Source organism: Bacillus rossius, chromosome 17 (assembly GCF_032445375.1).
Source record: "Bacillus rossius redtenbacheri isolate Brsri chromosome 17, Brsri_v3, whole genome shotgun sequence".
NCBI lineage: Eukaryota > Metazoa > Arthropoda > Insecta > Phasmatodea > Bacillidae > Bacillus > Bacillus rossius.
The window spans coordinates 13,982,858-14,005,906 of NC_086344.1; the positions used below are offsets into that span (position 1 = coordinate 13,982,858).

Below are 23,049 nucleotides of genomic sequence, written 5' to 3' on the forward strand. Positions count from 1 at the left end.
GAAAAATTTGAACGAAAACACACTTATATAAAATGAGAGTAGGTACATGGAACCGATCTTCGAGCATAATCTGAAGAACCTATGCTGTCCCCCAGATAAAATAAATATAAGAAAAAATTGTTTGTACCTATGTAATTTTTAATTTGTCATCATAGTATTATGCATGTATGAATATAACTAATCAATCTGTAGATAGGTATAATGGATGCACAGAGTAATAACTAAACAAGACAATATAGGTCACCGGTTGGTCTAATATAAATATAATATAGAAGGCTTGCACCAAAGCCTTGAGCTAAGAATACGCATGCACTAACTACTGCAATGTCGAGGCCGGGGACTCACCGGCGGTTGACTCCTGTATCCCGGGGCGACCTGCTGGGGCCCGTACGGGGCCATCGCCCGTTGGGGCGGCCACGACTGGTTGTAGGGGATGCTCCCGGAGCCTTGCTCAGCCTTCTGCATGCCGAAGTCCCCGCAGCTGTTCTGATACCGGTGGACCGGGTTGGGGGACTGCAACAACTGGTTCAGCGTGGGAGTGGGGCCCGTCTGTTGCGAAATGCTCTGGCCGGACAGGAACCTCGGCTGCTGTACGTGCGGCGAGAACCCGCCGCCCGGAGCGTTCATGTTTTGGTTGCCACTAGGCGGCCTTGGAGGTACCATCTGGCTGCCTGGCATCGGTTTCGAACTGGGGAAGCCGTGTCTCATGGTCTGCGGACTAAACTGACTAAACGGGTGATTTTGATGCAAATTACTATCAGCACTATTTTGTACAGGATTCCCCGGCCCGTGGTCCGGGTGATAGTTTCCCCTAGCACTAAATCCTAAACTGAAACCATGCATGTTTTGTCCGCTACCGTCCGCACCCTTGCCATAATTCTGGTCACTTCCTGCCCCCTGCTCGGAGTTCTGGCTAAACGACTTGCCGTCGGTGTTAAGCTTACTACCGTCTATGCCCGCACTGTTAACGTTTTGCTCACTGTTCCCGGAATTATTGTGTATTGGCGGACCCGCGCCCGACTCCTGCCGATATTGACTCATCTCCACAGCGAGACTATTTTGACCTGGCGACTTCGTTTTCGTATTCACGATATTATCAGATCCTAGAATTCCCCGAGCACCATTCTTTTCTGTCCCATTTTGTAACACTGTATTACCCAAGTCTGGTGGCTGGTCTTGCTGAACTTGGTCACGATTCAACTCATTTTGTTGGTTTTCAGCTTGCGTTGCAGCCATGTTAGGCAGTACCTTCCTCGCTGCCAACACCCCGCCACCGCAAACACATCCAGCACGCTTTTACGTTACACCGAAACTCTTGGAGAACCAATGCACTGTAATCCATAATCTTCCCATCACTGCATTAACCACATGTGCCACGAATAACTTAATCCGAAATGTAGTAACCGTTCGAAATAAAACAGACACTTTCCATCACTCACCATTATTTCGCATATCTACTTCAATAGCGCGAAAGGAGGTTAGGAGAAAAAAGTCTACATATTCATCCGCAACAATAACAACAAAAATCCCCATCTCTTCAACAATGCACTCGCTACCTCATATCGCACGCCCCTCCAGTTCACTTTCACACGTGATACTGTAAACCAATCACTTACAGTAAACTTTATAACAAAGGCTACTTGGACATGGAAGAGTGTAGGAACTATTTCTCAAAATTAAATTCTCCGCGCGGAAGGCTACAGCTCCCCGAGTTGTACTGCGTCACCATCACCACACCGCTAGTCACTTCTCTATACTGCTTGCGTGTGTGTGAGGCGTAAATCAGAACTTGTTACAAGAAATTATTTACGTATGAACAGCCAGTTTATAGATTGCTGGAAATTACACTCCACATACACAACGATCTGCGAAGTAATCTGTTCCGTCTGCCGAACAAGCAGTTCTGTTCAAAACTTTCCACGGCCATTTCCTGTTTCAAAATGTAAAAATCGTACGATTTTTAAAAGAGTGTAAAACTTAAAACTGTTAAAAACTAAGCTACACCACCGATCACAGCATGCACACGTAATATTTAGCAAAATCGAGAACAAGTAATTTGTGGCGTTGAGTCAAAATGTCAAAACACATTTGGCAACTGCGCAAGTTAACTCGCGGGCCTAACAAGCAACTCACGAAAGTATTTATTGCATTAAGTAATGTTGTAACTTGAATAGTAAAATATCACTTGTAATATAATAAATCATAAAATTATTCTGGTCTCTTACCATGCTACCATTAACAATAATCAATAAACATTCTACACAGCCTACTTTTTAATTAACCACAGGCATCAACTCTACAACTGAATTTATATATGAAATGCGTAAAATACGTTATGTTAGATTTCCACACTGAAGTATTTTTTTCGTATTAAAGTAATCATATTGTAAATAGTTTACGCAATTATATACAAACACGACTTTCACATCTGTAGTACTTCTACCCATCCTACCTTTTGTTTTTATTTAGTTTCCATTTTGGCCGCTCAACAGCAGCACTTTCTTACTCAGCACGGAGAGTGTGTGTTGCCAGGGAAAGGCTTTGAGCCAGAAAGGTTTGAGTTTTTTTGGTATGGTTGGCTGTTGAAATTGCTTGTAGTTCTACAGTTTTTGAATGTGAGAAATTGTTTAATTATCATTTTATTTTGGTTTTTGACTCAGTTCGACATCTCTGACGTTATGGCTTCGAAAGGTGGTCCTATTGCACTTGGAACAGATGGGACAGATTTTGCCCACAGGCAAAGAATTGCTGCACAATATCAAATCAGGTACGAAATATTAGTTATTTGTTGTATATTTTTTTTAAATTAATTTTTTTATATAGAGATGATAGGGTTGATTTAAAATTTATTATTTCAGCCCAACTTGAGTTAGTAAACATAACCTCAAATATGAAGTTCATTTACTTTTTGGGTTTAGTTTAATGCAGTGCCTTTATCAAATTGGCAGGGCATAGATTAGTTCCTGCGATCAGTACATGAAGTGCAAGCAGGAATTGTTATAAATTGGTAGTTACCAGCACATGAAAAAAAAAACAATTCCTGTACTGCTGATCAACTTTCATATTTAGAGAAGTGTGTGTCATTAAAGCAATTTTTGTTTTCGTGCCAAGTTTTTGGCAGCTTTGAAATTTTTGAAAAAAGGTTTAATATTTAACAATTAATGTCTTAAGAGTAGCATTGTAAATGACTGCATTTGTAAATGTTTACTTTCCTAATTTATGCTTGATAAAAACCATGTTTGCCTCTTGTGTTACAGTGCCATTAACAAGTCACGCCTGAAGTACTGTATTTTCTTCCACTACCTGCTGTTCTTTGCAATGTTGGCGAAGCTGTCTGCAGACATCCTGGACAGGCTGGACATTTTCATTTTAGAGATAGAGGAGCTGCAGATTCCAGAAGTAAAAATATAGAAAAGAAACCTCAATAACAGATAAAAAAAAATTATAAATATGCAAACACTCAGAAAATAAGTTAAAAACATAGACAGCACAGAAAATTGTAGTCGAAAGAAAATCACGGTACAAACAACCACTGTGGTCTTACAACAACGAGACAGTTGCAACCAGAACAGCAAATTAAGACAAAGACTATCTGGGACTACGCAGCCTCAGATGAACATAACGATGATATTTTGCCGCTGTTTTTCCAATTATGTTTTTTTTTCTCTTTATTTACTGTTCTTGTTGAACTGCTTAGTTATTAACCCACTGCGTCCATCTGTAGGTAAAATCTTTTGACTAATTTCATTTACGGAATTTTCTGCACTGTCAATATTTTTAACTTTATGATATTAGCTGAGTTTGGCTTGTTTTCTGAACGTTTACCATTTCATATTTTTTGCCTGTTATTGAGGTACGTATACAGTATAACCAGCAAAGACGTTTCTCCGAGAAAACATGTTCAATACTTTTAAAATATACTTAAAAGGACTTTTAAAGACAAATTAGGCTACTTGAAAATACAGTTTCCAAATTTGTATTTTCTTAGTCGAGTATCTACTGATTCAGGAAATTTACCCTCCTAGAGACCAATTTTTTTGTCTGTATATTCAGGCTCAGTTTTTTTTCCTCCAAATATTTTTACATTTTTTTTTAAAAAACCTTTTGTATGCATATCTATTTATGAACATAATTCTGCGTGGTTTTTAAATGTTATTACTAGAGCTATGCTGATACGAATCAGCAGAAGCAGATTTTTCTGATATTTAGTTGAATTGGCGTTTCTGCCGATTCACAACACGCTTGTTAATTTTCAGCCGATATTATTGAATAATGAAAGTGCCTATCAATCCACCAGTATCTATTTCACTTTTCGTACTACTATATACTTTGAACATAATTTCTTAGCTATGTGTGCCAGCCATACATCAAACTTAAACATCCTATGTTTTAATAACATTCTTGAATCTAATACATCGAAAATAAATATATCACCAGCACAGTAAAGTTAGATAAGAATAAATACTTGCTTTATTTAGAGCATGGCTATCACTACAAACAACGGAAAATACCAACTGCAAAGAAAGGTTTTTAATTCGTGACGGAGACTTTTTTTAATTAACTTACGTAAAGTTTTTAAAATCAAATAAAAAATAATATAGGACTTTGCATAACATAATTTACTTTTACGGTTCCCCTTGCAAAATGACCTCATGAAAAGCATTTCTGTATAAATGTTTGGTACTGTAAATTTTTGTTGCTGCACGTGTTAAGATGGTATTGGAATTCCCATCCTTGAATTATAAACATGTACAAAGTCTCGCAATTGTGCACATTTTAAATTCATTTTTTTATACTTCGTATTTTGTGCATCAGTTTATTTCATAGTTACCTATTATTAAATAATTACCTTTTCCAGCCTCCATTGTTTCAATAAGCATTTAACAGTTCGTAAAAAAACAAATTATAACAAGCTAAAAATACGAGTTAAAAAAAGAAATGGTAAATATGTAGTTGGGCAGTATTTGCGAAAAAAAATGTTAAAAATCCGAAAATACTTTTATTCTATGCTCTTTAACTTCCTCTTTTCAATAAAAGCGGCGGAGGTAGTAAATTCCAAATACTTTAGGAGATATCGAATTTTTAAATTTAATCACAATTATAGCAGTGCGTTCATGTGGCTTTCACCATTGTTTGTTTACGAGCATCTATTTTTTATTGGATAATGATGTCACGTGATTGTTCGTGATAGGCCAGAATTCAAATTAACCAATACGTGATTATTTACATCATTTATTGTTTAAAACAGTGTTTAATTACCGCCTCCAACTTAGGCGAGTTTTTAACGTTTCTAATTTTAAAGTATTATTTTTTATTGTTGCGCAAGTAATAAGTAACAAAAAAAATTTACGTGAGTTGTTTCTGTTCATCCTTTGTCCCGGTTTGTTAGGTCAGGTCAGTTACATTATAAATACTTTAAAGCTAAAGAACCATTGAAATAATTTCATACTATTTCTAATGTACGCTTAGTTTCAAAGTATTTATAATGTAACTGACCTGACCTAATCAACCATTTTCATTAATTAGGCATTCACAAACACACGGCAAAATAAAAAAATGGCGACGGTCGAATGATAAACACAGGTCTTGTATGCAAAATAAGAATGGCAATATCTCCTAAAGTATTTGGAATTTCTTATCTCTGCCGCCTTTAATGAAAAGAGGAAGTTGAAGAGCATCTAATAAAGGTATTTTCGGACTTTTAACATTTTTTTTCGCAAATACCGCTCAACTACATATGATGAAATTTAAAAAATTCAATATCTCCTAAAGTATTTGGAATTTCTTACCACTGCCGCTTTTAATGAAAAGAGGAAGTTGAAGAGCGTCTAATAAAGGTATTTTCGGATTTTTAACATTTTTTTCGCAAATACAGCTCAACTACATATTTACCAAAGAAATTATGTTCTGTTTATAAACTAAAATACATTTGCATTGCATGCTTTACTTAGAAAGTGTTATTTTGGGTAATTGAGGTAATTTATAAAAATATTTTAACCAATATGTGTTTTCTTCCTGTATCGGTTCGGAATCGGTGAATCAGCAACAGTTGTATCAGCATATCGGTGTATTGATATTTCAGCAAAATTGTGTGAATCGGTACAGCTCTAGTTATTGTATCAATATGAGTGGGAAAACAGGTCAGGAAAGGATGGCACAATTAATTACCTAGTAGACTTTTGTTGATTAACTAATATTTACATTTATTTATTCAATTACGAGAATTTAAATGTTTGGCTAAAAATTAACAACACTTTCATAAGCCCACTACTAAGTATTCGCTCTCCCCTCTGGAGCATGGCTTTCAGTGACTCTTTCTCCTTTTTGTCTCGTAACATGCACCTCGGTCCCAACACACTGCTTCGCACTGCTCACTCGTCTGTGCTGCGATACTGTCCCTGATGCACCACTTTCCGATGATCTGATTTTTGCACACGAAGCCCGTTGCTCGCCAAAAGGTAACTCGTCCTTTTCACTTAGCTCGCCTGGCAGGTCATCCACCCTGCTTATATACCTCTCATCCCTGCCCTGGAAAGATCACTTATTCTTCAGTTTGCCGCATTATCAGAATCCTGACCTAACACTCAGAAGCTCCAAGAACAGTGGCATCCTAGTTACACCACTTCTCGCAGGCGGGGCTCTGGAGATGTGCAGATCCTGAGAGAGAGAGAAGGGGGGTGGGATAAAGGTTAATTGAATACCGAGCCGGTAGGAGCTGATTGGCTGGCCTTATCGCTAGCCGTGTTGTAACAGTATGTTTTATTAATCTGTTGGGTGGTTGTTCACTCGCGTGCAGGTGTTACAAAGAGACACTTTCTGCAGTCAGTGTGGGGTATCGTTGGCTTGTCCTATGAGCACCATTAATAGGCCCGTGTTCTGAAAGCTAGTCACCTCTGAGCTAGGAAGCACGCTGCAGAAATTGCAATAGTCGGTAGTGTACGGTGAGGTGTAGCAGGTGTTTCTCTCTCTCTTACATATCCCTTGTTCTACGGAATTACAAGCAGGCGTGGTGATTCTGGAGCAGAATAACTTTTTTTTATATATTAGAAATAAATTTAAAAATTCTAAAAATTCACATTTTTACACGTTGACACATTTTCCACTAATTCTGTAATAGGTTGTAGTGATACTTCAAATTGTTTACTGGTTCAGTAGATTTCCGATGGTCCAGAATCCAACTGTCTGGAAAGTCTGATGGTCCAGTACTACGTAGGTTTGTACGAGCTTAAGCTAAAATTCTATAATTTTCTAGCTAAGGTCGGAAAACTCTTAAACAGTTTGCACATAAGTGGCAGTCATAAGCGCTCTGCACAGGCCAGAAATAATCGACGCATTCCGCACCATTTGGGATCGCCGGGTTGATCAGCGTGCTTAAAGTTTCTTCAGCAGAACTCGGTCGTCGTCAAGGCTTATTACCTACGTGTGGTGGGCGTGGCTCATCTGGAAGTCCTCACCTTCAGTTATGGTCGTGTTTCATCCTTATGTTCCTGCATAGCAATGTTCGCAGCCGAACACCGTCGTGCAGACGCATTTGTTCTCCAAATTGTTATTTATCGATAAAATGATTTGCAGTCCGTTAATTCGGCATTTTCGGTAGTATGGCATGAGCAATGTCCCGAATGACCAGATTATCAGAAGTTTACTGTCGTTGGTCGTTTTAATGAATGGATAAGTTAGGTTAGCTAAGTACTGTAAAATAGGGAGGAAGGACGTGTAGGTTAGGTTAGAAACATTTGCAATTAACGTAGTTAACCTAACCAATTATCTACTCTTATTAAGGTTATTTTTAATGTTGATAACATAAGAAACCGTTAATAAGGAAATTGGATTGTTAGGTTAGCTTTGGTACAAATAATACTTTAAAATAGTGTGACTGGTTGGTTAGGTTAAAAAAGTTAATTCATAACCAAATGTTCAAATGATTTCACAGTAATTTTAATGAAATACTGGTCAACTACTTGAAGCAACATGTTAGGGTAAATGTTCTTTATTGCGTATCCATAAAATAAAAATTTAATGTTGTCTACTGGTCATGAAAGTCACATAAATGTCCAGAACTTTCAGTGTACTTATTTTTGTTTGAGTCTCTAAAATTTGTTGCTCATCGTTGAAACTTAATTGATCACAGAGAGAATACGAATTATTTGAATGTTGATGTTATGTTATATTTAATGAGAGTGCAGTTTCTACTTCACTTCACATTTTAAAAAATAGGCTTTGAGAAGAAAATTTATTTGCCAAGGTAAACTAATGTAAAATTCAGTTGCAGATTTGTGTTATTTTTCTGTTCATTTAGGCGTCATTACAGAAATACTTGAAAAGGTTCCTTTAAAAAGCGCTCATTTAAATTTTTGCAACTCAGTAAATGCTTTATTCGTTGCTGAAGCACGCTGTGTTTCATTTAACAACTTGGCGAAGGTAGCTTACAAGTGTCCCTTGCCAAGGCGATCAGGACTGGAATCTTTAGGGATCCATACTCGGAATTTTCTCAAGTGAGATGTGACGTTAATGTGAGCGATAAGTTTTTTTGGGCGTTTGTGTTCCCTCCAGCCCGTAAGCACCTACTTGCTTTCTCCGTCGACGTTACTCTCATTCCATGTCATGCCAACAGATTTGCAAAGAATTTGTTGTATTGAGATTCAACAGACTTAAGAATTAAGGCATCTTAATTCAGTGATAATACATTTTTTTAAACATAGTTCTAATCCTAGGGGACATATACAGGGCTTAGCGCTCGCCATTGGAATTGACCAGAGACCAAAACACAATTATTGATACTTTCAGCAACACATGCATTAACTCCTTGTAAATATACTCCACTGTGCTTGTTTCGGTGAACTACGCTGAGTCCACTCTGATTCTACGTTTAGTGCTTCATGAACCAAACTGTTTAGGAATCCAATAACTTTGGCCTTCAGGGCCCCCTGCAAAGTTTTTTAACAGATCTCTCGCTGAACCGTGGTTGACACTACTTACCCCCAAAGTGCGTGTCGCTGAAAATCAGTCGGTGGACAGTCTTCTCAAGATGTGGATCTAGTTCTGTCTTGTAATGGAAGGCTCAAAATTGACTCGCAAAAAGTTTCTCTCGCCGAGTACGTGAGTGCAACTTAAGCGGGGAGCTAGTCTTTCTCAGGGTCGCGAATATCGTCCTGTAGGGAGGTGGCCCTGGTGACTCTGACCCTCGGCAGTCTGGAACCCCGGGGACCACGGTTGGCCTGAGATTTCCACCCGCTGCTGGCAGCACACCGGCATGGTTGTGGTACCACTGGCTGGCACCACTCCTCGGTAACACTGAGGCGTCTGTGCATTGACTGAAGGGCTGTCTCGCTCTGATGCCTCGCTGCACTGGGGGCAGCTACAGGGGGTCAGATGGTCTGCATGATGGTCCGTCTCCTTGCTCACTGTCACCAGCGCACTCTCGGACCGGGATGAGGCGTTCCTTACCGACCTTCAGTCCTGCAGCGGTTACACGATGGCTCGTGTCTCCGACAACCTTCCCTTTAGGTGCCCGCCCGTGTACCTCCCCACAGCCGGTCTGGCTTCATGGTTGTTTGTTCGCTGCCAGTAGCCCACAGGTGAACTTGTAGATGGAAGGACTATGTCGATAACATGGGAGTTAAGTTCGTAATAGACGTATGATCTGCAAAGAAACTAAAAAATCACATCTGATTCATATTATCTCACACCTTCCCGTGAATACACAGAAAGAGTAAACGTTTACAGTTCTTTCTTTAATCTAGTACACGTTCATTTTTGTTGTTTTGTCTGTTTTATTGAAGTTTCTCAGGTGAAGGGATTCCGACCATTTGAAGCTTCTACCAATTAAATTCTCTGGACTTAATTTGGAAACACATGACACAAGCGTACTCTGTCCGTTTCGGCTGCACCATTGGAACACACGGCACCCTGCAAGTGATCCATCTGCGATACTAGAGTGGAAGCACTCTGTGTTGACTGTGTACTTCTGCAGGGCTTCTGCAGTCGGGGAAAACACCAGGGAATTTAAAATGTGTCATCAAAATCGGGAAAACATGTTGAAAATGTAAAAAAAAAAATATTAATTACCAAATTACTTGCTGTGTTTCAATACTAGTTTTTTTATGTCTTAAAACCAGTCCGTAATTGAATCACAAATTTGTGTGTAGTTGAAAATATTTCTCTGTTGTCATCATTAATTATATACATTTTCACGCCTGTGCTAGAAGCTGGGCTCGTAGTGAGTTGGGGACACGTCCATTTCACCTTCAGAGGCCTGGGAGTTCCGCGGACTCGCAGACGATCCCCCTGCATGCGGAGTGCGTGACTCGGGAGCCATTCTAGACGTTTCTGTCGTCGGGTCGGCCTGGGATGACGCGACGTGTCACAACCACTCCCCTCCGTTCGAAAAGGATGACCCAGGGGTGTACAAACGACCTCCGTGGGAGTTCGAAGAGTACTGATAGTAGGGGAGAGAATCTCTTCCTCGAGGAGTGATACTGGCGATACCCGTGTGATCGGCGAGAGGTGAAGAGGGCAATTAATTGGCTCTTGCTGAGCGAGCCGGACCTATCGGGAGGCGGTACCTGCGAGTGAAGGCCTGGCGAGCGATAGTTGGGGACTGTACTGCGGCGCGGTGAGGGTGAGCGTGTGAAGGAAGCGGACAGAAGAGCGAGCCACTGTTGAGCCAAGCTCCAGTGGGAAGTGTTCATGTGTCAGTGACCAGTGTAAGACTGATTGTTGTGGACAGAGATCTTGAGTGCAGTAGGTAATTAAATTTACAGAGTAGACATTCGTATTAAATAAAACTGTACTAATTAATTGTGCTATCCTTCACGAACCCAGTTTCCCCACACTCGTAACATTACAAACAAACAACCCATGAATCACAACAACCAGTGTATCAACTTGGGTATTAATTCATTGATTTAAAAGTACTATCAAATGTCACTAGTAATCCACTTGGTCACAATCAGCAATGTATTTTTTTCCAAAAATATTTTCTGAAAAATAGTTTGCTTTATGTTGCATTTTATTGATGCAGATGACGGCAGTGCAAACTGTTGCGGAAAGATCTTAGGGTCAGTTTGCAGTGTTACGTGTGGTCGAAACATGTTTCAATAAGCATTTTTAGTGTATTATATTCATGCTATCTTGCAAAATTGATAATGAGGCAGGGAAAAAAAAATATATTTGTTTGGACAGTTGTGTTCTGGATACAATGGTATGCCTGATGTTTTGGAATGTCTTTTTGCAGTCATCTTGAGTTAAGTGCACATAAAATGGCTGCAAAAGTTTTAGAAAACTTTGTAATGTAGTGCAGTTTTTTTAACGTAGTATTTTTTAAAAAAATTTAAATGAGAATTTTGTAAATACATTTTTGGGGTTGTATTTCATCAAGAGCATCCGTCATCTGATAACATTAATTTTTGATTTCTAAGGAGACGTGATAGAAAAACACCATATTATGGGTTTCAACAGTTTTTTTTTATATCAGTATATATTAAAAAATTTTGGTTCCTTTGAGAATGTGATATGAAATCCCTTGTTCTTAATAGTGACATGTCTGCTACAGATAGTTCCTGCTGTGAAATAATAATTGATGTTTAGCATTGAATTTAGCCAAAATAACTGCAACTGTAATAATACTGCCAGTAGACATTATTTTATGGGCTTAGGAAAAACAAATAGTATTTTTGACGTGACGTCTAATAAATCATTGAATGCCGGCTGCACGCACGAAAAAGTGTCCCTTTATGCACATTGTCCCTTTACGCTGTGTCCCGTTACGCTCATTGTACGCTTGCGCCGCATCTATCTCGCTGCCACTCGATTGGAACAACCATCGATTTGACTTTTTCGAGGCACGTTAAACTTGAACCACTCCCATTCTTTTCCTACTTTTCCTATCTTCGTTAAAGTAATAAACATATTTGAATTAATGAGTGCAAATAAAAGTAAATTTATCAATTAAATTGTAGATTTCATTTCACTCCTTCATTGTATCCATACAAAATAGTGATAATTCAATAAAAATGATTCAATTTTTTCATAAAAGTATGCAATCATTTCATCAATGTTTTGTTATGATGTTGTCACGTTAAACTATCGTCCGTAAACCGACTTTACAGACAACCAACTTGTTTTTTTTAAAAGTATTGAAACTTATGATTAACGATGATGTACGAGATGGGACTGTTGCTAACATGCCAGACGGTGTCTATCCGGCCACAGTGTTCACCATCTTCTCGGTACTGCCAACTGAGGGTGAGACAGGACTATGAGTGATGTTGAGAGCCCTTGCTTGGTGGTCGTCACCGTGGCTGTCGCATCTCGCTCGTGTGGCGGCGGTCTGGGGCGTGTCCCTGACAGCCCGGCGTGACTCGTGTCCCCAGGTGATCCACAGCCCGCCGTAAATCTTGCAGGTCTCGTCTCCTCTAGCGTCGGTGCACAGACGTGTTATGTTAGACCCTGTCGAAACATCACAAGAAGTCTCGAATCTGCCACAAGCTTGTCAGGAATTCGTAATGATTATAGTACCTCCACCGAGGCTACATACAGGGTCCACTTCTGGGACGTCAAGAGAAGTTGAAATCTGTTTAGGGAAAGATGGGGAATGTACGTTTTTTCAAGCCTGGAAAAGACAGTGATATTAATGTGAGGGGAAATGTCATGCTGCGGTACACCATCACCCAGACTTTAAACACTTTTTTTTTTTCCCAAATGGTGTTTTAGTGCAGTCATACATACTGTAAAATGGCATATGCAAGTTTCCATTTTTGACTATTAAAGCATAGGAATGGTGGAGGCTGAAATTTTTATTAGGTAATTTATTTAAAAAAAAATATTTTATGAAGGGAAATTGTAGTTTTGTTGTTATGGAAAGATTTGAACAGATTTGCGTCGACGCCCTGCTATAGGTTTGTTTCCGAAGGGATCGGGGCCTGGGTTCCGACAGGGTGGGAATTGTGGCGAACGTTGCACACATTCTTGTTCCCCCCCCCCCTTCCTTTCCCAAATAAATTCATTACGTTTCTGCCTCGTCTGACAGTCATCAGTCCGTAGTGACTTACGAGATGAGCGTAACAGCCGTGTTGGATTGGTATCGCGTTTCCGCGTCGTGTGTTTTGTTGTCGGACTGCCGGGCACGCACGCTTGCGGAGTGCGCGAACGTTGGCAGTCGGGGAGGCGGGGCTGGGCCCCGAGAGGAGACGGTGAGAGATAGGCCTATGTAGTTTTATGGAGTGATGAATGTAAAGAGATGTTAACAGATATATACTATTAGTGTTACAGAGAGATAAAGAGCGAGATAAAGATGTTTTGTGTGTGTGTGCACAGACAAAATTACAAAGAGGCATTGCAACGCATGCCGGGCATCAGCAAGAAAATAACATGGTGTGCCTCCTCGCAGCCGCTGTGGTGGGAGTACGCGTGGTGCGCCAGCCTGCTGCTGTCCTTCCTGGGACTGGCGGCGGCCCGCCGGAACCAGGTCGGCACCATGCAGAGGTACATGGCGGGCATCGTGGTGTTCGGCTTCTGCCCCGTGCTGTACGCCGCCGCCCGCTACTTCCCGGACCTGTGGGCCTACGTGTCGGACGACGACGACGCGGAGGAGGTGTTCATCTGGCAGGTGGGCTCGCTTGCGGCCGGCCAGACGTTACGTGAACAGAGAGCCGCTGTGTCTACGTGGAATTATAAGAGGATGAGGAAAAAGAGATATGATCAAAATATTTTATTCACTAACTAGCTGCCCGACCCGGCTTCGCATGGCTAATCTATGTAATGGAAAAAAATTAAGCCACATCTCCCATTTACAGTAATGGTAAATAAAAAAAATTCAGTGAATATTTATTACAATGTTGTATAATGTACCGGAGAGAAAATGAATAGCACCGATGGTTTCCCGACTCATGCACGCAACGTACAAATGATGTACCCGTACTTCGCTACGGCAGTCTACAGGCAGATCACTCTTGCGCCGCTCATTCTACATGCCCCTCCTTGTGGGTACGCCACTGCCGCGCGATGCCCGTTGCCATGGAGACGCATAAGGCATGAACAATGCAAAATCCTGTTCTCATGGAGACAAAGTACCCACTGTTGCCTGGTTTTAACCACCCATGGGATCTAATTTTCGGAAAATGTCATCCTGCGTAACATAAGGAACATTACTGTGAAGTTTCAAGTCTGTAAAATATATATTTATATACTTGAAAAAAAGGGCAGTAAAAAAACAAATTAAACACAGATAGAGGAAAAAAACAATAGTTTAGGTTTTCGATTTAAAGTGATAAAAAGTATTTAAATACTAATTGAACTCTTATGAGGGTACTGATTGCTTCGTTGTTAATATCACACTGGTGTTTTTTACTTGTATGGGAAAATTAAGAATGATAAGGCATCTAGTGCGTGGCAACAATGTTAATAGGCAATAGGAAATAAACTTCTAGCGCCTGCAGCATTGTCAACACACACTTCGTACGTGTACTGTATGTTGTATCTAACCCCCTCCAACGCATTTGATTCTAAATTGGACGTAGTTATGCAAAAAGGAACCAACCCACAATTTTGTTATATTTTATTTGAAAATAAATTAATATAGTACAAGGTTGATCGTACCATCGTTGCTATTATTATATCAGTATTTATACTAGACCATTAAAATTATACCCACATTATGTTATTACATTCGAGGATGCTAAAATAAATGAAGTCGCCGCTGGAAAAAGGGCAAGTGAAGCAGACAAAAAATAGCAGCAAAAAACAGCTAACTTTGCAAGAAACATTAAAATGGCCATCTTCTCATCCACGTGCTGAGAAGTTGACCCACGCCATTGGAGAATGGATCGCGAGCAGCTTCTTGCCGTACAGTACAGTTGACAATGATAAATTTCATAAGGTTATGTCAGTTGCACAGCCACTGTACAAAGTACCTTCAAGAGTTACTTTCTCGCGAACAGTAATAGGAGAATTACAATTTATAATTAACTTTAACTTCAAAATACTCAGAATAGGTTTCATGTGGGTTGGTTCCTTTTTGCATAACTACGTCCAATTGGACTTTTAGTAAGGATCCCTAATGTTATTGATAATATAATATAATATAATATAGCCTTCCTTGATAAATGTACTATCCAACACTGAAAGAATTTTTCAAATCGGACCAGTGGTACCTGAGATTAGCGCGTACAAACAAACAAACAAACTCTTCAGCTTTATAATATTAGTATAAATTCAACATAAAGTCTTCAAATTAAAAGCTATTTAGGGGGGAAACACACGTAAATGTGAAAATCAGACTTGCCAACTTTTGAAACCCTCAATTAGTAAAATACATAAAAAATAATATAACACGCGTAAACTGCTCGCGGCAATTGAAAAATTAATAAACTTTCATGATATCACATTTTTTTTCTATTAATCGAAATTATGTAATCGTTTCAACATACATTAACATTCCAGACCAACAATCATGCTCATTATTTACCATTATGGAAACATTTTCGCTTAGTATCACTTAAAATAAAAAATTTTGTTCCTTGTGGTACCCTACAAATCAACTGAGTGTACCTTTGTTACAATATACACTGATATCAGTTAACTTCCATGCTCCATATACACAAAGGATTTAATTAATTCATTAATCCCTGGAGTACTGGTAATGAAAGCAACCTTGACACTATTACCTCGTTTAGGGTAAAATTTCAATCCGGGTTGAACCAGGAGTGGAGTGAACTCGGAGTGAATGTGTAACGAACATAGACTGACGAAATGTGTTTATGGTAAATATCACAATCCAGATTGAAATGTAAACAAGATCGAAGTTGGAGTCAACATGGACTGAAAAAAACTTGCCTTCAATCCTTTCCATTTAATCATTATCTGTTCTGTTGTTCTTTTGAACCCCGCACTGTCCATTTCTGCCTTCATGAACTCCAATATCTCACCTTTCCTATACTTTTTTCCATCAAGCAATCTTAAAATATGTTTTTCAATCATTACGTTCAACAATAACTCTACTTCCATCTCTGTACACACATTCCTCTGTTTTTTTTTTGTTTTTTTTTTTTTTTTTTTGCCATTTTCACAAATTATGCCTGAAATGCAACGAGACCAATAACAAACCATGCAATATGGCGGCGGCTTGCTCGTGCGTGTTTTCTTTTCACTCCAGTCCGTGTTTAAAGTAAAATCTCAATCCGGATTCTTCAGTCCAGTCCACCTCAACAAGTGGAGTGGATTATCTCACTTCACTCCAACTTCAGTCCACAACAAAGTGTTTTAAGTAAAATTTAAATCTAGATTCCTCACTCCACTCCAGGTTCAATCCGGAATGAAATTTTACCCTAAACGAGGTATATCATTTTCAAACTTGCATCACAAAATGTTACTACTAGTGGATATAATTTGGATTCAGAGTCATTGCTGCCGTCGGTTCGCGACTAAAAATGTACACTGTTTGTAAGTTACAAACAATTTTATCAGTTGCATCAGTTGATAGCCGTCGACTTTGTTCTTGCGCAACCAAATTTTTTTACTTAAGAATTTGAAAACATTTTTCTGAATAACGGGCCGGCGTGATCCGAAACATTTAAAGGAATATTATGTTCAACCAAAAAGTTTGTAAACATACATTCTGCGCGTATTACAGCATTGTCTGTGCTGTTATTTTTAGCGAAAAAATCACTAACCTTTGAACTGACTGTGACACTTTTAACATTTGTGAGATGTTTTGAACAGTTCACGTGGAGATTGATGTCATATCTTCCGCCGTGCCCAATGTTGATGTCGCATCTACACACTGGACAAAATGTGAACTGTGTTCCCTTGCTTGATTTAAGAATACACGGAAAATACCGCGTGTATGTATCGCGAAATGCCTGATAATAATGCGTATCACGTTTCGGGGGCATTTTCTTCTTCACTTGATTCACTTCCGTTAATTGTGCACATAACACGTTTTTATTAAAAATATGCAATAAATTTGTTTCCTAACCTGTAATAAACAAATTCAAAATTGGCTTAACTTTAACTGAAGATTCACAACATACGCTAATGCACGACACCATCTTGCCAAACTAAAAATGCTATTTAAACTGGTTCGTGATTGGTTGTAAGCGCATCAATGTAACTCAGGCGGCCAATAAGGAAAGATATACAATAGAACAACAAATTACGTGGTTCGCTGGCCTTCGACCAATAATATAACTCAATTACCGCACTCGTTTCCACAGCAACAACACATGGCAACAGCTTTCACAAACCATACAATAAAACATTTAAGGCGGATGTAAAATACATGTTTTAATAAACGTCTCGTACTTAAAATTCGTCAAAAATGCAGACATCCTCGTACAATCGTAAAACGGATGTCATTTTCGTACATTTTACGAAAAAGTCGTAAAGGTTGGCAAGTCTGAAACATAATATGTTAGTCATTAATAGAGCTCTACTGATAGAACAAGAAAACTTAAATTATTTGAATTAATTATAAAATAATAAAGCCACCGGGCCAGGGGCAAGCGCACACTTAGAAGACTTGGGTTTTAAAAAAAAAAAATTACAGTGACAGCGCGGTGAGTTGTACAGCCGTTAAATCCTGTGAAAATAGTCGCATCTGCCAACCCCTGACCTAGGCTGTTCTGGCTCAACTGCTGCTGGATTTGTCGCAATCGGGGTGTGGTGTTGGATGTGAATCAAATACCTCCACGACATTTCCCGGACACTGATGTGTTCTTGGGTTAGGATTAGAGTTTCCTAACAGATTGAATACCTCTTCTGGTTTTCCAATGCGTTAAGTTACACGATGATGTTTGTTGTTGTGCCGTATATACAGTATACTCCCGATTTTCCGCAAAATTGTCAGGGCCACCGCGGTTAGACAAAAATCGCGGATAATCCGCAAAAGAGCCAAAAATGGGAAACAAAAAAGGAAACAATGATTTAAACTTAAAAATTTACACCTTTATGTACAGTAAAAGTTACAATTATTAACAGCAAAAATTGTTAATTGATTTTATTAATAAATTTTACGGGATACTCATTAATTATTATTCTCCGAGAATGTTGTTGGTTCTTCCATCCAACAACTTAATGTATGATATAACGTAGTTATATTACTATTTGAAATAGGTGGGAGCTATCGTAACTACCGGTGTTGAATTTTGATTTACAACATTTGGATCCTCATTTGTAGGTGCAACCAATTTGGTAAACTATGCAATAACACTTTTCGTGTTTGTTGTCTCACGTGTTTGAACCTGCTGCTTAGGTTCTAAGTTATCTATTTGTTTTGTTCGAGTCCCAACATTTTCCTCAACTTACATTGCCCTAATGCAGTGTGTTTAAAATTTTTCTGTACAATTTTATCATACAAATCTATTTTCTCATCCGCTTTCCTCGTAGCTGTAGCTTTGCACTGATTTTCGGACTTAGTAATTTTCTCATCAAAGTTGTAGATCCTTTTAGCCATGTATATCAGTTGTAAACCCATTTCCTCCTTGAGTGTTCTAAATCTTTCCTGAAGTCCTGTATAGGTTGTTCTAGTTTCTTATCAATCTATGATTACCTTAATTTGAATTTATGCTATTCGAGTTAATTAACAAAACCCTGATGTTTTACCTCCTAATTCCTTACTTTGTTTCATTAACTCCCTCTTTACGGACTCATTTTACTGTATTAACTCATTCTTTACTGACTCATTTTGCTTAGTTAACTCACGCATCATTCTTAGGGGCATGCAGATTTCGTGAAAAGATTTCGAGACTAGATGAAAGTTCAAACACTGTAGCAGTCTGTGTTTCGTGATTGGGTGCATTTCTCCCAGGTACATATCAATGGTAACAACACCAATCACAGTGATTCAGTGCGGAAGTAAACGCCTCCTGAGTGGCTCGGTAAAATCAGGCAACGACTTCCTTCGCAGACGGCCGCCAATCACAAGGAAGAAAACGCTGGTGCGGGTATACCTTGTTGCAGTTAAATAAGTTTTCGGATCTTTTCGCGAAAAACGCCTGCCCCTAATCATTCTCATTAGTTCAGAAATTTGGTTGGTTTCAATATTCGGGACATTACTGTTTTCTTTAGACACTACTGAACCTGAAGAAACATGTTCTGTTATCTCTAACGTCGGTCGCTCCGACGCTGACGTCAGTCTATCAGATGCCACTGATGACATTTCTGAATCAGGTATCCTGCGTGACCCAGACTCTACTCCTAACCTTACTTTGTCTTTCGACAGTTCTGTCTCGCTACTCAACTAAATAGAACTGCTTTGTCTTTCCCTGAGGAAATACTGGCCTTCTCGTTACTCATGACGAATGCACAGTCTAGTTATTGACGTTTTTTTCGTGCAGCTTCCGTGCTGTGCATCAAAAATCTGTGTAGTCACTCTACAATATGACTATTTTTATATTTAAAAAGCTAATCAAATGCAAATTTTTAAGGCCAAACATTAAAATGCACAAAACTATTTATTTTTCAGTCAATAAAGTTCATACATCAATCAGAAACAGATTTGGAAGTAACCAGCAAGATGTTCGAGCAAAGATTGACACATGCGACTACTGTCTGGACATTGCTTGTACAGATACGTCCTTGAATTCCCAGGCTGTTGAATCCTGTCCGCGTCGTAGTCGCCCCAAAAGTGTTGCCTTGGCATCTGGTTTCGAAGACTCGCAAAATCGGCAACTGATGTTGAACGTCCAAGAGGTTCCACAATATTTTAAGATATCTTGTAGTGCTAAAGTTCATTGAATAGTTCAGTTCAGTTTTAAATTCGCAATCTTTGACACACTTGAAGTGAGAAAGTAGTTATAATATAAATATTTCATGAACATATTTTCTCTTCTGTAGTTCCTACGCCATCTACCAGTCTTCATATGAACATTCCTGGCGAACACGACTTATGATCAGTAAAAGGCCTGTACATGTTAGGCTATTTAACGTCTCTAATTTTCTATTTGGAACCTTTTATTCCAAACTCCAAAGCGTACTGGTTATTTAAAACAATATCTCTATTTATTACATACATTTTTATAAAGGAATTTTATGTAGTACTGGCTGACCAAAGATTTGCGATGAAACCAAAATAACCCCAAACAGCACGTCAAGACACCAAAATGCAAGTTAATACACGACATCCAACCCAAATGCAAGTTAAATCATGAAATTCAGCAAAATTTACACACAAAAAAAATGTTTGCAATTCAATGAATGCCATTATTCTAGGACAACACTTCTACAAAAAGTCTTTATAGGAAACATTTCTTTTTTAATTTGTTGTTTATTTTTTTTTAATTTGTTTGATTATCTGTAAGTACCCTTAGAGTTGAAATGACTGGAAATGCTGAGGGAAGTGGAGAGAACTAGATAGCAACACTGCTATTTATTACTAGAGACCTGCAAAATTCGCAGTTTCGATGGCCTTCAGGATAGACTGCACATACCCCTGTACACTCGGGCAAATAACTCAAGTTCATTGGCTGCCGACTTGTGAGTCGTCTCAGCTGGTTTGTCTTGTGATTTGTACCTTCTTTGGTTGAGGGTTTATAACTGGTTGGGATTCGTCCAGATGAACAGTAAGCCAATGGCAATAATTATCCAAGAGGTATATGTGTTTGAATTCTAGCCCATCACCGAATGAATCCGCGAATTTTGCAGGTCTCTATTTATTATGTATCTCTTAGCGTAGGTACATTTTCATAAAGACATTTTATCTAGTGCTTGCTGACCAAAGTGTTTAAATATTTATTTAACTATAACTTTAATCAAATAAATAAAGTAAGTACCTTTAGAGATGAAATTACTGGAAATGCTGTGCGAATTCTAAGGAACTAGATAGCGACGCTGCTATTTATTACATATCTCTTAGCATAGGTACATTTTCATAAAGAAATTTTCTGTAGTGCTTGCTGACAAAAGTGTTTAAATATTTATTTAACGATAACTTTGATCAAATAAATGAAGCAAGTAAGTACCCTTGGAGGTGAAGTGACTGTAAAAGCCGAGGTAGGCCTGGATAGCGACCTCGGTGGGTGTCTGTCTGCAGGGGTACCCGTACGCCCTGCTGTGGTACGCCTTCATCATCGTGGCGCTGCAGGTGCACTTCTTCTCGCTGTACTTCGCCTGGAACCTGGTGGTCGCCTGGAAGGCCCGGGGCTCCAAGAAGGCCAACTGAGGCCGCGTGTCGTCGTACGCTCGAAACACTTGCCCGCCCCCTTACCCACACACACACACACACACACACACGCCCGAGTGCCGTTTGGAAGGAACCGTGCCCTAGGTTTGCCGTCGTCGGATGATCCCCGGTGTGCTCTCGCTGCCTGCTCGGTCGATCGGCTATCCCCGGACTCCCGAGTCGTCTCGCCTGCTTGATCTCGAGCAGTCTGCAGGCTTCTGTGTAAACACGCTGGCTCCGTTTTGCGTGTGTTCGTTTTTTTTCCCTTTTGATGGACTTCCGAACTGAGTGTTCCGCAACAAGTCTCTCTTCAAACGCTCATGTGTTTCCATTCACTGATATTTTAGGAGTGAAAGTTAGTTTTTTTTTTTTTTTTCCAAACTGCCTAATGAGTCACATTTAAAGAAATTTTCAAAATATTTGGTTGTAAACAAAATAAAGCCTGTTTAGTAAAGTAGAGTAAAAAAAAGATTATTTGTAAAAAAAAAATTTTTTTCTTTAATTATTCAAGGACATTTCGAATTTTTACCACAATTTTTTTTTAGTTTTGACTATTGAGTGCACAAAATAAAGTTCAGCAGAGAAGCATAACTACCTAGTGTAGGTTTTTGTTTAGAAAATGTGTGCGATTTGACCGAGATGGAGTCGGTTTGTTTATGTAGTCCTAGCTCATGTCTGTCATTCCTAAGCAGCTAACCAGAAATGTTTTCATTAAATACTAGGGTTTACTCCGCGAAGCTTGTAAGTGTCGTGTTTGGTTGTAAAGATTGGCTGTAAAAAAAAATTTTACTGTTTGCTTTTGGCAAAAAAAAAACTTAGGTGTTCAGAGAATTGGTGTTAAAGGTGTAGTGTTGAGTATAAAGCAGTCTCCTAGGCTGGATGTTTTATCGAAGGAAAAAAATAAATAAATATTTTTGTAGGCTGTACTAGCCCCTGTTACAGCTAGCAAGACCAACTGCTAAAGAGATTTTAATAATATGAGTGTATTTTTGTGTAAATAGCAATAATTTTTTGGCCTAGTCTCTATGGTATTTTTGTAAGTAAACATTCTATAACACAATTACAGGACTCAAATTTTGTACGCTGTAAACCCATTACGTGTGTATGAATAACATGTAATGGCAGTCATGTGGTACTTAAAGATGATGTAACATACCATACATCAGCAGGAAGATATTTTTATTGTGATTTGGTGAATAAGATGGCTTTTATTTATTTTTTTTGTGTGTACACACATCATTTTACTCTAAAACCTCATTATAAAGTACCTGACTTTCAAAGATTACTCACTTATAACATATATGTATTTTTAGATCCATACAAACTGTTTCACACTTCCATTAAAAAGTGTTAAGACAGTAGGTTTTTCAAGTACGTTGTAATGAGATTTCCATTTAATTGGCTAAATAACAACTTTGGGATAGGCCTGAAAAATCATTTACAGATTTTTTTTGTTAATGAATCAACTTTACTCATGAATGTTATGATACTTAAGATAAGTGGTGTTCATAGTTTATAAATAAATTATTTACCATATCCTAAAGTTTGTTTTAATTGAGATAAAATTTTTCTGTTCATGATCTGTATACTAGAGCTGTACCGGTTCACAAAATGTTGCTGATATGCCGATACAACTGTTGCCAATTCACCGATTATGAACCGATACAGGTGAAAACAGTTAAGTTGAAATAGTTTTATAAATTTACTATATTACCCAAAATAACTTATTCTAAAAACAGCATGCAATGCAAATGCACATGTACTTTAGTTTAGAAATGAACATAACCTCTCTTTTTTTAACTCGTATTTTTAGCTTGTTTTCATTTTTTTGTGGAAGACTTTTTAGTTGCTTATTGAAAAATGAATTCACTAAGGAGGCTGGAAAATTTAATTAT

At 38.7% G+C, this 23,049-nt stretch overlaps 2 protein-coding genes across 9 annotated transcripts in view; one reads left to right on the forward strand and one right to left on the reverse strand.

The window, feature by feature from the left end:
- LOC134540715 (trithorax group protein osa-like) overlaps positions 1-2,396 on the reverse strand; it is a 294,594-nt gene extending 292,198 nt beyond the window's left edge. For 3 of the 6 annotated variants that reach the window (XM_063383602.1, XM_063383603.1, XM_063383601.1), the window contains exon 1: positions 346-2,396. In XM_063383602.1, the coding sequence (XP_063239672.1) occupies positions 346-1,236 (891 nt within the window). In that variant the 5' untranslated portion in view covers positions 1,237-2,396. The remainder of the gene's footprint in view (positions 1-345) is intronic. The other 3 variants (XM_063383606.1, XM_063383605.1, XM_063383607.1) reach the window with 1 other exon arrangement.
- Positions 1,739-22,697, forward strand: LOC134540716 (protein jagunal). 3 transcript variants are annotated; one of them, XM_063383610.1, is made up of 6 exons: positions 1,739-1,942; positions 2,470-2,554; positions 2,661-2,767; positions 3,258-3,399; positions 13,388-13,606; positions 21,026-22,697. In XM_063383610.1, the coding sequence occupies exons 3-6, from the start codon at positions 2,679-2,681 to the stop codon at positions 21,152-21,154; spliced, it is 579 nt and encodes a 192-aa protein (XP_063239680.1). In that variant the 5' UTR covers positions 1,739-1,942; positions 2,470-2,554; positions 2,661-2,678; the 3' UTR covers positions 21,155-22,697. The 3 variants fall into 3 exon arrangements, with proteins under 3 accessions (XP_063239680.1, XP_063239679.1, XP_063239678.1); XM_063383609.1 differs by having other exon boundaries at positions 1,773-1,942; positions 2,470-2,569; XM_063383608.1 differs by having other exon boundaries at positions 1,773-1,942; positions 2,470-2,767.
- Positions 22,698-23,049: the final 352 nt, after the last annotated feature.

Coding starts and splice junctions, on each gene's coding strand:
- LOC134540716 (XM_063383608.1), top strand. CDS start 1,813: ATGAACAGCCAGTTTATAGATTGCTGGAAATTACACTCCACATACACA. Junction 2,768..3,257: donor GCTGCACAATATCAAATCAG/GTACGAAATATT, acceptor CTTGTGTTACAG/TGCCATTAACAAGTCACGCC. Junction 3,400..13,387: donor AGGAGCTGCAGATTCCAGAA/GTAAAAATATAG, acceptor GCCTCCTCGCAG/CCGCTGTGGTGGGAGTACGC.